This window comes from Uloborus diversus, chromosome 1, assembly GCF_026930045.1.
Source record: "Uloborus diversus isolate 005 chromosome 1, Udiv.v.3.1, whole genome shotgun sequence".
Lineage (NCBI taxonomy): Eukaryota > Metazoa > Arthropoda > Arachnida > Araneae > Uloboridae > Uloborus > Uloborus diversus.
In genome coordinates this window covers 94249142-94263140 of record NC_072731.1, presented here as the reverse complement: position 1 = coordinate 94263140, position 13999 = coordinate 94249142, and the positions used below count along the sequence as shown (strand labels likewise).

Sequence of the window (13999 nt, the reverse complement as noted above, 5' to 3'; positions counted from 1 at the left end):
CTTAATTCATAAAAATTTTCAAACATATGAATTACATAGTAGTGAAAGTAAAGCTTTAGAGTTAATTTTAAATGCTAATTTAAGTTCACTTTTACAGAAAATGTTTAAAATTTCGAAATGTATTTAAAACTTTTGTGTTTGCATTTGTGGAGTGTTGTTAAAATGAATTTCTCCATTATGAAACGTTTGCTGAATACAGAAAAAACAATATTACCAGTAAGATTTAAAAAAAAAAATGCTTCAGGTTATTTGCGATTCTCTGAGGTACAGTTCTATGTACCATGTCATAACAATGCTTATTTTACTAAGGAACCACATGAATTGTGCAATAATGAAAAATTTTAAAATAAGTATAAATTGCAAGAGAGTACTGGAACATGATTTTTTACGCAAAAATAATTTGCTCTCATCCCACGCTATGGAAAAATAAGATCTTGAAAGCTCCATTTAAAGAAAAATCATTAGGTTTTGCGATAATTGGAAAGTTCTAAAAATGGTGATCGTAATGTTGCTATCTTAAAATGCTATCAAAGCTACAGCAACTTATTAGCAACTTATTAAGTGTCCATTTCTAGCAAAATTTGATGACTTTATTTTGAAAAGTCGCCCTATTTTAAGACCTTTTATTTCGACAACGGGGACACGAGGGGAAATGATTCACTACTCTCTTTCAATTACTACTTTTTTTAAATAATTATTACACTAACGTTTTAGTGACTTGGTTACTATATTTGGCAGTTTTAAATTTCTTTCCTTCTTTTTGATTTGCCTTTATTTAAAATTTTTGAGAATAATTTTCTTGCAAATTGAATATCAGCTTTTTTTTTTTTTTTTGCACAAACATGTTTCTTAAATAATGTATGTATTGTTTTAAATTTTTTCTTTTCTTTTACAGGCTCAAACGCGTCCAAATGAAAATAATGTACAATAAAACCTTTTGTATTAATAAACGGTTTAAAAGAAGATAACGGCAGTTCCAACATTTCTATTTTAAGTTAGTTCTGAATAAACCAACCCTAAATATTTTTAAATTAAACTAACTACTAATTAGTCAGATTGAATAATTTATTTTTCACACATTACCTTTCCATCCAATTCGTTCCAGATTTCATTACAGTCATATACTTCTTGTCCTCCTACTTCAAATTTTTCGGCCTTTCCATGTACTAACTGAAAGCTGGACAGCCCCAAAGAACAACTCCAAATCCCGAAGACGACAAGGCGACCATGAGACTTCGTCCAACGATTACTCAAGGGATAAACGATTGCATAATACCTATAAATACAAATGGAATGCGTTCGTTTGATAATAGCTTTAAACAAGCGTGATGAACTTACATTATAAACGAGCTGATGACTTCCTTTTACTCCAATTTAATGTCATTTCCCCATTATTGGCAATTTTAATGTGATTCCATTGTTTACTCTCTAAATATCACCAACAATGGCCAAATTAAAACCAAATTAAAAAAAAAAAATTGCCAAATTTGTCGCCAAGTTGGCAACAAAACTTGACTACCAAAAGACTGGCGATATATCGCCAAGTGTCGGACAAATCATAACACCACTTGAGTTTACATCGAAATTAACGATGATTTCCTCCCAAAAAGAGGCAAAAGACCCCTTTAGAAACATCCGAATGCAACCAAAAGGGAAGGTGCACATCTAGGCCCCACTAGACGTCTACGGACCAAATTTCAACTTTCTAGGACATACTGTTTTTGAGTTATGCGAGATACATACACACATACGCACATACATACGTACATACAGACGTCACGAGAAAACTCGTTGCTATTAACTCGGGAAATGTTAAAATGGATATTTCGGGCGTCTATACGCTCTTAGGTACATATGTACGTGTGGTCGAGTCGAAAAAAACTCAACATTCATTCGGGGGGTGAGCAAAATGGAAATTAAGGCTAATTTTTGAGTGAAAAGTTTTTCTCGGATACAATACTTCCTTTTTTGTAAAAGGAAGTAAAAAGTATGTCTAAAACATGTTTCATTAAAAAATGTTAAAGCATGTTCAGAATTAATCAATAAAGGATTACATACGTGAAAAATGAAGTAGAGGAATATGAGGCAAAGTGAAACCGTTAAGATAATTAAGATTTTTCAAAATGAGCAAATTCAAAATTTGCTGTAAAAACTATGGTACATAAAGAAAAACTTATTTAATAAATTCAACTTGCATTAAAACATTGTATTTTATATTTGGCAGTAAATTTGTACCTCCAAAAAAAGGTAGAAATGTTTCACTTCTTTTTTTTTTTTTTTTTTTTCAAGGGGAAAAGTGAAAAAAGAATTATTTTTCAAATAAAATATTTTCTATTTGGTTAGTTAAGATATTTGTGATTAAATTAATGAGTAAATAAAATAATTAATAAATAAATGAAAAGAAAATGAAATGTTTAACGATAAAATAAATAAAATAGTGAATAAGAAAACAAGTAAATGAATAAATAAATAAGTGCCTTATAAAGAATTGAATAAGTAAATGAAATAAACTATTACACTTTACTCCATCCATTCTACCTCACATGCATCTGACTAACTGTGCAAAGCATTTAATATACCAAAATACTTAATATTAAACAAATAATTACAGCACCGAATATCAGTATTGGTTTCACTCGATATTTGAGATGTGTTAATAACAAGAACTGAATCATTTAATAATAACATTTTTTTTTTATCTTACCACAACATATAACAATATGAGTATTAATTTTTGAAGATTGCTTGTATTTTCATATTCTTTGATTTTCAAAGGCAAATTTTTCTTGACTGTGATATAATTCATGAAATATTTCTAGATGCATGGTGCTATAGGCAGAGTAAATATTTCACCACTTCACGTTGCCATGCTAGTTTACTTTTCACCATATTCCCCTACCTAAAATAAGTTATTTTAATAGTCGTATTAAATCCACAGGTTTCGTAAATGAATTTAGGTTTTTGTTGCATTTAAGGCACGCTTTCAACCTGCTAATCTAAACACTTTATTTTACGCAAGTATGTGAACACAAATTTCAAAAATTATATTTTAGAAATAAAATTTTTATTTTAAGTGTGTTAAATAAAATAACTAATTTATAAAATAAAAGCAATCAGAAAGACATGAGAGGGTAGGGTTTTCAGCGTCAAAAAAATCGCTTTTTTACAATTTTTTTTTCGAAAATAGTTTGATTTAAATTTATTAAAACCTTTTGTGCATTATTATGTATGGTTTTAAGAATATTCCATAAACTTTTGATCAAAAAGTATCCACAGACGAGCCGATGACAGAGTTTTTCCCAGGGCACCTTTGGAGAAAGATGATTTACTGTGTTCACTGCATCTCAGTTGACATTTATCTGGAATCAAATTCTTTTTAAATTTAGTAAAAATATTAATTAATCCTCTCCCTACGTTCTCAGATGTTTTTTTTTTTTTTTTTGAATTTTAAATTTTTGGCGGTCATTTGAAGTTAAAAGTGCTATTTTTCACGAAAAAGTCCGATATCTAATTAGTAAAAAAACCCATAAAAAAAAACATTCAAACTCAACGTAGAGGGAAGGTTCTTTATATGCAGAATGTGTTGACTAAATTTAAAATAAATCGGTCTGTTGGTTTTAAAATAGGAATGAACACAGACTTTAAAAAAGTGGTTTTGACAAAACGCGTTTAATGTTTTAGAAGTTAAAAAGCATCAATTCCAGCTCCATAGAGTACAGTCCCTGTAGCAACTTCGATCTCCTCTGCCTATTTGTTTTTCATTATTTATTTATATTATAATTAGCTAACCCTAAGCAATCAGCACTCATTCTGAGCATTTGCAGCTGTCAGAACTGCTGTATTTTTAACTGTTGAACAGCTGTCGGAGCAACAGTTTGAAGGAGCAGAGACTAAATACTTGGTAACTTTGAGAATTTTGCTCAAAACGACTTGAAACTTTCGGAATGTATTTTCGAAATGTTTAACTACAAGACGAAACCAAAAAAAAAAAAAAAATCACTTTCTCAAAACTGCACCCCACCCCCTTAAAGTACTTGGTTTCTAACTACCGAAAGAGAAACTCCTAGGTCTTGTTCCCTATTTAAAGACAAAGAAATAACCCAACTTGCGTTTAGAAATCAGGTTACATTGTTGTTATTACTTTATTTTCAGTTAGATAAACTATTGCTTATTACTTTGTTGCAGTCATATAGCTAAAAATCATGACCAAAATTATCCCTGATAATTTTGCCACGTGCGTTCATTAATAATTAGCATTTGATACGATACTAGGGTAGCAACCTAAAATTGATTAAGTAATAAATTCATAAAAAGAAGAAAAATAAGGTATGCTCTATTTTTAGAAAATATTCTAAAGATCAAAACCATTGGAGATCAATCAAAATTTGGAAAATTGCAGACACAATATTACAATTTAAATTACAATTAATACAAAATATTCATAAACAACTTTAGTTTTTTTTGCTGCCAACGTTCATCCGTTGTCACTTGCTACTTGCACTAATATAGATGTTTCTTGAAATAAATATAAAAAACTATTGTTTAGTTTTTAATTTCCTACTTTAAAAATAAAATTATGAATAAAATACTATGATTCGAGCTAAAGTTTCATCAGTACCAATGTTTACTAAACGTATATTTTCCATACAAATCGGTAAAAGTACAATAAATATCAATGATCTTTCTCATTGAAATTTTGATTTGCTTGTAAAGCTCACTTTGACTTTCAATAATGCAGCGAATTTCCATGCGTATCACTTTAAAAATGCATTTCCCACTGTTTTTCATATATTTCGGAAAAACTTTGTTATTGGCGATGGGAAATTGAATCGAACATGATCATAAATTCTCGACTTTGAAATAAAACCAGGCAACAATAATTCAATTTGATGCTTTGATATGAATCTCGCAGTATTGCACTTACACTTTAAAGTTCATGACGCAGCGTTCTATGTGATGCCTTACATATTTGTACGTAGGATGGAACACCCGATCTGTCTTGAGACGAAACCTAGCAAGAATCGCAGCAGGGGAAAAACAAAATACTTTTCAGTTGATTTGCCAATTCAATTTTCCTCGAGAGTGGATATAAAAATGGGTATGGATTCATGGATATAAAAAGCCTACCAACTATTAAAAATGAATTTCATAACAAATTGTTAATAAATTGAAGACTTTTTCGAATGCTCGTTTATAGGTAAAGTCTTATTGCAAAAATAAGAAATGTCTACTAGAGAAAATACGCAATGGTTTTAGTTACAAAATATGATTTTCTTTTAAATTTTTGTGGAAAGAGAAAAAAAGTTATTTTCGGAAGCAATTTCAAAATATTGTGGGAGTAGTTTGCCGTATATTTCTTCAGTGACATGAAAGTTTACATTGAGTTGAATGCAAGTCATATTGCAAAATGTTTTGCTTAAAAACTCTAAGAAGGATATAAGTCACATAAGAAGTGCCTTGAGCAGTTTTATTATGTATTGAAATTTATAAATTTGTTTGAGTTGTTTGAGTCTACAAATTTTGATTTTCAAGCGTTTGTAACCATGGAAACGGAAGCTATGACATAAATTTTGAACAAGTGAGTCAAAAATAAAACTTTCCTTCGCATTTAGATTGGTTTTCTGTATGTTTTAGTAAATAAGAATATACTATCTGCCGTTCTAAATAGTTACAGAAAAGAATTAAATGTTAAAAAATAATTTCAAGAAAATCTTTAACTAATCAAATCTATGTATTATATTTTTCCTCTACAAATTTATTCTAAAAAATGATTTTATGTTTTTCAACCTGTTCTACATTTACTCATCTGTGTCCATCTACAAGGTAATTCCAAGAACATTTAGCAATGTATATTAATCTAGATAAATATTAATTTAAGGAAAACATTTTCTGCTTTTTCTGTAACTCTATTCAGAGAAAACTGTGTAAGTTGACCACTTGCGATGCACTACTGAAGTGGTTAACTTAAGCGGGTGGTCAACTTATAGAGGTTGAATTATATTATATAGATCTAATTTTGTGCCTGAAAATAGCGGTCAACTTAGACAGGTGGTCAACTTTACAGGTTTTACTGTATCCGTGTTTTATACAATAACTCTATATTTATCTATGTCTCATTATCTATACATCTATTACTGCTTATATATATATATATATATATATATATATATATATATATATATATATATATATATATATATATATATATATATATATATATATATATATGTATATATAGTTTACTCTATAAAATATATCGATGTATATCTGCGTGTATCCGAAAAACAAATACGAGTGAAAATCGTAGAGTGTTTCAATATTGCTGCACTGTTAAATACATCGCATAAATCACAGCAATGTAGATTTATTTTTAACCTAGAGCTAAAGATAAATTTTAATAGTTAAGTTCAACAAACGTTCTTTGATTACAAATAAACATCATGAAAAAAAAATCTAAAGCCCCCTGGTGTAACATTCTAGTTAACTGAAACCATTTTCGAAACACTTCTAAATTTGAACGTGACTGAGGATATAAATGTTTGAATACACTTAATTAAACTTTAAACTCTTTGCTTCTTAGAGTAATCCGTATTTAGTTAATTGCTGTTAGATATTCTGGATTTTAAAAGTAATGAAAATACATTTAAATAGGAACTTTTTAACATGTTAATTAATTTTAACAATATTGACTTATAGGAAATTTACATTGTTATACATTTCTCCTTATGTATAATATGACTGCGTGTTGAACTAGTATAACAAGGGCAACTTTTTTTCGCAGAACTTTAATAATGATTTCTATTAGCTGGTAACAACAAATACGTGTAGTCCATTCAAACATTCGAAACGATCTAAACGGGCTAAAACGACCTGCCCCATCCATCATTAAAGGAGAAGACCTTCTTATACACCACATATTTTAGTTTGATCTCGTAACCTGACAGCGAGCGTGCGTATCTAAGAGATAAACTAAAGGTAATATAGTTTTGTAGTATAGTTTTGTGCTTGATCATGCTACGTGTGTCTGGTTTGAGCGATTCATCTCCCTCACCTATACCTTCGTTTAGTCATCCTTAGGATTTTCTACCGTCAGTAGCAGTCTGCTTATCTGCTGCTTCTCTCTGTGAGGTACGCGCGACTATTAAAAATAAGTTTTTGTTGCATTTGATTTTTTATTTATTTTGTTGTTTTAGACTTAAATAACATTTTTTTTGGAACGGCTCTTAAAAATACGTCTATACGCTGTTCCACTGTAACGAGGATTTCCTATAAAGCATTGGATATCGAATGTAACAAGAACCTACTTAAACAGCCATGCGTTTCTCTTTTGCACTCTGCTTCTATAATAACACGAAACTCAACTAAACTTAAAAATAGCCTCAAATTATGACCCAAAATGAAATTCACACTCGACTCACGGCTTTCAGCTGAGAGATATGGCAAAACTGCATATGTACGGTTTGATCTTTGTACTTGTTTTACTTAAAAGCTTTCAAAATACGCTTACATCCCATTGCTTCCCACTACCTAATACATTTCTTGAACAAACAGTTTTTAAATGCTACTATTACAAAATATTATGTTACTCGTTTAATACTAATGCGCTTAGTGTTTTTTGTCCTTTTAAAATTTCAAAGTTTTGCATTCCAGATAACTTCTCAACGCGAAGTAATTAGATTTTTAAGTTCTTTTTGCTACACAAAACATAGCTTAAATTACACTCACAACAATATCCATGTGTATAGGTAAAAAAAACGCAAGAACTTTTTTTTTTTTTTTTGAATTCGGAATAATTTTTGATTTTAAGAGCAAGTTCAATAGACCGAACGATATTAAATTCCTCCAGAGACAATGCAAAATCTTTAAAAGCTTTTCTCTGGCATCAAGTTTCTAAAAATTTTTGGAAATAACTTTTAGTTTTTAAAAATGAATACTATTTCCTTTTTATTAATAATGGGAAATGTTTTAAAGTGTGACAAGGGTTTAAAAATTGTTTTGGTGCAAGATGTTAAAATCGTATCACTGACTTTATTATGCACTGTACTGAAAAAGTTTTTACTGGACGTTGTTTTAAATCAAAATGTTCAGTGAAAATTTTTATGAGTGTTTAATTTACCTGATCAATATAATATTTACATTTCCTTCCGCAGGTGAAAAATTTCATTTGGAAAAGAATAGGGGAATGTGGGACAAAGTGAAATGGTGAAATATTTACTCTGCTTTTAGCGCCAATTATCTAATAATATTTTAACAATGTAATAAGTCGATGTAATAGTCTATTCCAATCAAGAACAAAATACCCCTCAAAATCATGGAATATGATATTACAAGTAATTTTACAAAATTGATACTCATTTTGTAATACTTTGTGGTAAGTCAAAAATTATTTTTGGTATTATTAAATGATAAATTTCTTGTTATTAACTTTTGAAATATTAATTTAGACTTTCTAATATTCGGTGTAGTTTTTATTTAGTTAATACTAAGTTTATAATTCACTTATGTATTCATTCACTTATATTCGTATTCATTCACTCGTTTTCTTACTCATTTACCTTTCTTTACGTATTAAGTAATTAAGTTATTCTTTTATTGTTTCATTATCATTTTATTCATTAATTCAAACAGTAAGAGCACCCAGTCCGCCCTGTAATTTTTATGAGAATTTTGCTTCTAAAATCCAAAACATTTAGCGACATTCCACTGATAGTCACTTCAACAACCATTGTATTCGTTTCGTAGTTAAATAACAGAAATTTATAAGATAGATTTATAAACCTGGACGTGAAATGTAATTACAATGAGAAGAAACATAGTTTACAGCAAAAACACGCTTGGATACAAGATTGCTTACGGATAATTTAACTTTCTTTTTTTCTCATTTTTTTTCCCACTAAAAGTATTTGTAAATGATTTTTTTTTCCTTTGAAAAATCCATTTATTTAAAGTATAGCATTTCTAGAAACTAATACAGCTGTAGCAGAAGTGCAAATTATTTTCCTTACCATTCAGTAAAGTAATTATGTATATATTAGGATAAATTACACATTTTTTTCTTTTTGCATCTGAAAATAAAGCATAAAATCGAGAAAAAAACAATTTCATTACCCTAAAAAATGACGATGTGAAAAAAAGACTGAGCTTTAAAAGTACATTTTTTGCTTTAAACTACCTGGAAAATTACTACGGTTTTTTTTAAGTAGTTTTCCTACTTAGGCGCTTTCAAACGTTTCTTTTAAAATCTGAATACATTAAAAACAGATTTGCATTAGTTAACTAAATATGCAATTAGTTATCATACAAAAAAGTTTGAAACATGCTCGACCTTTATAATAGGAAATTAAGCAATAAGCATTTAAGTGATTTAAAATATTTTGTGCCGGTCGAATTAGTTCTTATGTTTCAAAATTAATGAGCAGCACAATAGAAAAAACTCAGGTTTTTCTTCAAATGATAAAAGCTCATTTAGTTTATAAATGCCGACATTTCTATATAAAAACATTAAACTGCTGTTAAACATTAAGAGCTGATAGAATATAGAGAAAAATAATTTATAGCTAAAAACGTTAGAATTAACAATTTATAAAACGGTAATTTAGAATATATATATTTAATGCGAATAATAAAAGAAAAATGTTCCTAGAGGAAGGTTCCGATGATGACTTTGCGATGTGATTACACTGCTTTAGAACCTTCAATGGTTAGACATAAGAAGCGTCTAAGACTAGTAGACATAAGTAAGCATTGATGAAATATTTAATGATCCACAAAATTCCACAGATTGGTTGGCATGTTTTTTAAAAGCGATTGTGCTGCTTTAACAGGTGACATTCCTAATCGCAGTGTTAATGTTGCCTTGAAATCAATACTCTACAGCATATACGTAAACACTTTCGTAAAGCTCTCAATATTTTACTAATGAGCAGGGCCCGACTAACTAAAAGTGATGCCCTAGGCCCATGTTAAGTTGGAGACCCCTGAAGACTATACAGAGGTTGATTTACAAGCCTGTCGGAATGCACTTTTGGGGGCTGATTTGATTATCACAGACCTATGTATAAATCGTCTATCGTGTGCATTTATGAATCCCCTTTAAGGCCCCTCACAATTGTAACGAAGTAAATTCGTTAATGTCAGAATAAATAAAAATTCCCTTTTAAGGAAGTTTTTTTTTTTTTTCAAATTAGCAAGTCATAATTTTTTATTATTATTTTTTAAATACATTTATTTTTCGTACAGTTGCAATGTTATGCACAATTCTGTAAGTAATTTGGGGCCCCTTAGGAGGATGGGGCACCAGGCCCAGGCCTAGTTGACCTGTGCGGTAATCAGGCCCTGCTAATGAGCGTTGGTTCTAATAATTAAAGATTCTTACTAACTAAGGTAACGGCACCGTTAACAGACAAGGGTCCAGTAACAGACAGTCATAAGTTTGGATTTAAATAATAAGAATTTTAGGCGGGTAAAACTGATGTTGCTGTTTCCCATGAATATGGTGCAACCATCTAGTGTTATCAGAGTGAAGTTTAATTAGCCAGTCGGTATTGCAAGACAGTGGTGGAAGGTTATAAACAGCCATCACGAGATCAGCAGGTGTTTCATGTTCATTCGAAATTAATAAGGCTTTAGTTCTAAAAATGTAAAGAGCTTTTGAACATTTTGAAGAGAAAAAGGGAATTTTGTCCATAACTCATCCTTTCCTGATCCTATATGTGTTTGTGTGTCATCAGATTTTTTGGTGTTTACTGGGGTTTGGACCTATTTTCGAAATTGAGCAAATAAAAATAGAATGAACGAATTCAGAGGATCCAGTAGCAACCAAACGTTAGATAAGATGTTGCATGAGAGAAAAATATTTCGTAAAGTCTAAATATATTAAAAGGCTGTGAAAATTGAGTTTACCTGAGAGCGATGTCTTAAGCATGTCTGTTACTGGTGCCGTTACCCTAATTATTAAGGAACAATGAAACTCGCGCTACGGCATGATATTCTATTAACATTTTTCGGTAATGTTTGACACGCCGAGAAATGCTTTATTTTGAAAAAGCTGAGCTGGATGCGTAACTTGACTGCTTTTCTGGTAAGACTGTCATTTTAGGAGAATGAAGAAACGAAAAAGTGGTCAACAATGAACGCTATCTACCGGAGTGTAGGGTTAATCCACTGACATTAGGGTTAAAATTTCAACCATCAAAATATTACCAAACAAGCAAAAAATGCTTCGTTCAAATGTAGAAGCAATTTTCACCCATCATACTTTGACCGGCGATTTTCTATAGTAATAATAACAATAAACATTAAATATTTCAAATCTTCAATCTTAGTCCAAACTAAGCTATTGGAACATTAATTTCCAGACTGCGTCTACTCTACATGCTTTAGAAATAGGTAACTCAAATCCCCCATCAATTTTCACCAATTTTCACTCATCATACTTTGACGGGCAATTTTCTATAGTACTCGTAATAATAACAATAAACATTAAATGCTTCGAATATTCAACCTTAGTCCAAACTAAACTTTTGGAACATTAATTTCCAGACTGCGTCTACTCTACATGCTTTCGAAGTAGGTAACTCAAATCCCCCTCCCCCTGCCCCCCAAAAAAACATTATTTATGTTTAGGGAAAGTGCTTTGCGTGTAAAATTTCGCAATTAAGTTTATAGAGATTATTAATTAGCATATTCGAACCAAGAACATCAAGTTAGACGCTTAGTACGTAATAATTCAATTCTTAGATGAAAAGTATTTTGATATAACATCTTTTCTTTTTGTTCACTTGCAATTTCACATCCTACACGTTACAGAAAACTAATTATACTCTTCGATTTCATGTCATGACGTAAAGTATTTCTTTCTAACCACTACATCTGTTAATTGTGCAAAAAATTTTGTCTGCTTTTGATAAATTGTTAACTAAAACCAAATTCTTAATACGCCTTATTATGGAATTCGCTTCATTTTATGTTTTTATAACGTTAAAATATTTTTAGAATGTAAGATTTCTTTGCATTAAAATAAAGTTGATATGAAAACAGACATGGAAAGTAAAATGCAAACCTGCATAGCAAAACCACACATATGTAAATTCCCATGAAAAATGAATTTCGGACATTTTCGTATAAAAATTAGAAATGCCCTGTTTCTTCGTTAAAACACGAACTGACGCAATTTTCAGGTACCCATTTAAGTATATTCTGCGTTTGATTGAAGAGTTTCATAAAAAAGGAAAATTATCTCAAGAACATAAAGCTCTACAATTTTAATTAACACATCTAAAATTAAATACATTTGCGACCGATACTTTAAACTTAACTACTCATTAACACTCAACTGATATTTTTAATTTGATAACTACATCATGAAATAGGCTTCTTTTTTTCAGGTAATTTATTTAATTGTTCAATATACACATCCTATCTGTTCTATGTACATTGGTTTAACTGCTTAATATAGGTTAATTGACAAGTTATCTCTGGGGTAAAATCTTAAAAATTCAAAATCAATGACATTGAAAAAGCTCTCACTTCTTTTAAAAAGTGTTTGCTAGATATTCAAAAATATGCCAATAGTTATGGTGAGTAGATTTGTTCACTTTAGATAAACAAATTGCTTAAATATGCCAAAAGTATTTAGACAAAGTTTCTCCAACTTTCTTCTCAAATTAACCTTTTTAGAACTTTGTTTGTATTGATTAAAAGACGCATCGTGAACTAGGGGAACAAAAGAATTTAAATTGAATATGCCAAAGCCCAATTCTTTTTTTCTTTTAAAAGTTAAAACTGTGACTGAAATTTGCATAAAAATATTTTTTCTGAGACCCGGAAGAAAAGTAGTGCTTTTTTTTTTTTTTTTTTTTGCTTTAAATCGAATATGCCAAAAGCTTCGAATCCGTAAGCATTAAAGTTTTGATAACTTTTGAGCAGATGTGCCTCTTCAGTTAAAGTAGTTCTGAACTACGGAGTGGGAGGGGGGAATGGAATCTCATAAAAAGTCAAAAACGTGGAGTTATCGGTTGATGTTATCTTTTCGCTTAGACGTCATCGAATTAAAATTGAGAGTAAAAATACTCTTTCTAGTGAAATTCAATATTTAGCTCCAGGTCGTATTTTATGATAAAATTGACGTAGTTCATATTTAAAGTAGTATCGTAGTATAATCTTTAAAGTAGTAGTAGTTTTATAGTTCATCTACAATCAGCTTCTGAGAATTACTAGAAGCTTAGATAAATGAAGTAACAATTCAAGCAACGCAAAATCATAAGCTTTTTTTTTCTTTTTTAAAATTCATTTTACCTGTAAAACATTTTAAATGTATATTTTTCGCAATATTTTTAAAGACTTTTTCACAATATAAATTTGTTATGAATTCTTTTATAGATCTTTTTTTTTTCTTTTCTTTGATGCAACAAAATTTTAGAATACGATTTTTAAACAAGTGTTGGCGAACAGTTGCAAATGTATGCTTTCTCAACTTTGTTGATTAAAACTTTACTTTTTAGCACTAATTATTTATTCACTTCTAATCAATTTATTTACGTGAACGCCAAGAAAAGTCGGTCAATCCTTAATGATAAAAGTATTCGTATAAAAGTCTTTAATTAGCGCAAACGCCATTTAAGCTAGAAAGGATAAAAATTCGTTCTTTCAATGTTTAAATATTTAGTGTATCGATATTTTAATTATCTTTATTAATGTTGGTTTTAAAAGGATTTTTACTTTATAAATTTGTTAAGTATTCTGCTATGAATCTGTCTTTTCTTTAAAAAAATGAAGCAAAATTTCGAAACATGACCCTTAAACAAGGGGTCAGCAAATAGTTGCCAATGTATGTTTTTACAACTTTGTTGAATGCAACTTTACTTTTTAACACCAAGTTATTTATTTATTTCCTAAAGTAAACACCAAGAAAAGGTCAATCCTTAATTGAAAAAGTATTCGTATAACTGTCTATAATTAGCACAAACGTGATTTAAGCAGGAAAGGCTAGAAAAAAGTC

The 13999-nt window shown here is 29.8% G+C and overlaps 1 protein-coding gene across 1 annotated transcript in view; it reads right to left on the bottom strand.

Annotated features, from left to right (window-relative positions):
- The window catches only part of LOC129232305 (RYamide receptor-like), a 43947-nt gene that overhangs the window by 16059 nt on the left and 13889 nt on the right, over nucleotides 1-13999 (bottom strand). The window contains exon 2 of the mRNA XM_054866496.1: nucleotides 1084-1276. Coding sequence (XP_054722471.1) covers nucleotides 1084-1276 — 193 coding nt within the window. The remainder of the gene's footprint in view (nucleotides 1-1083; nucleotides 1277-13999) is intronic.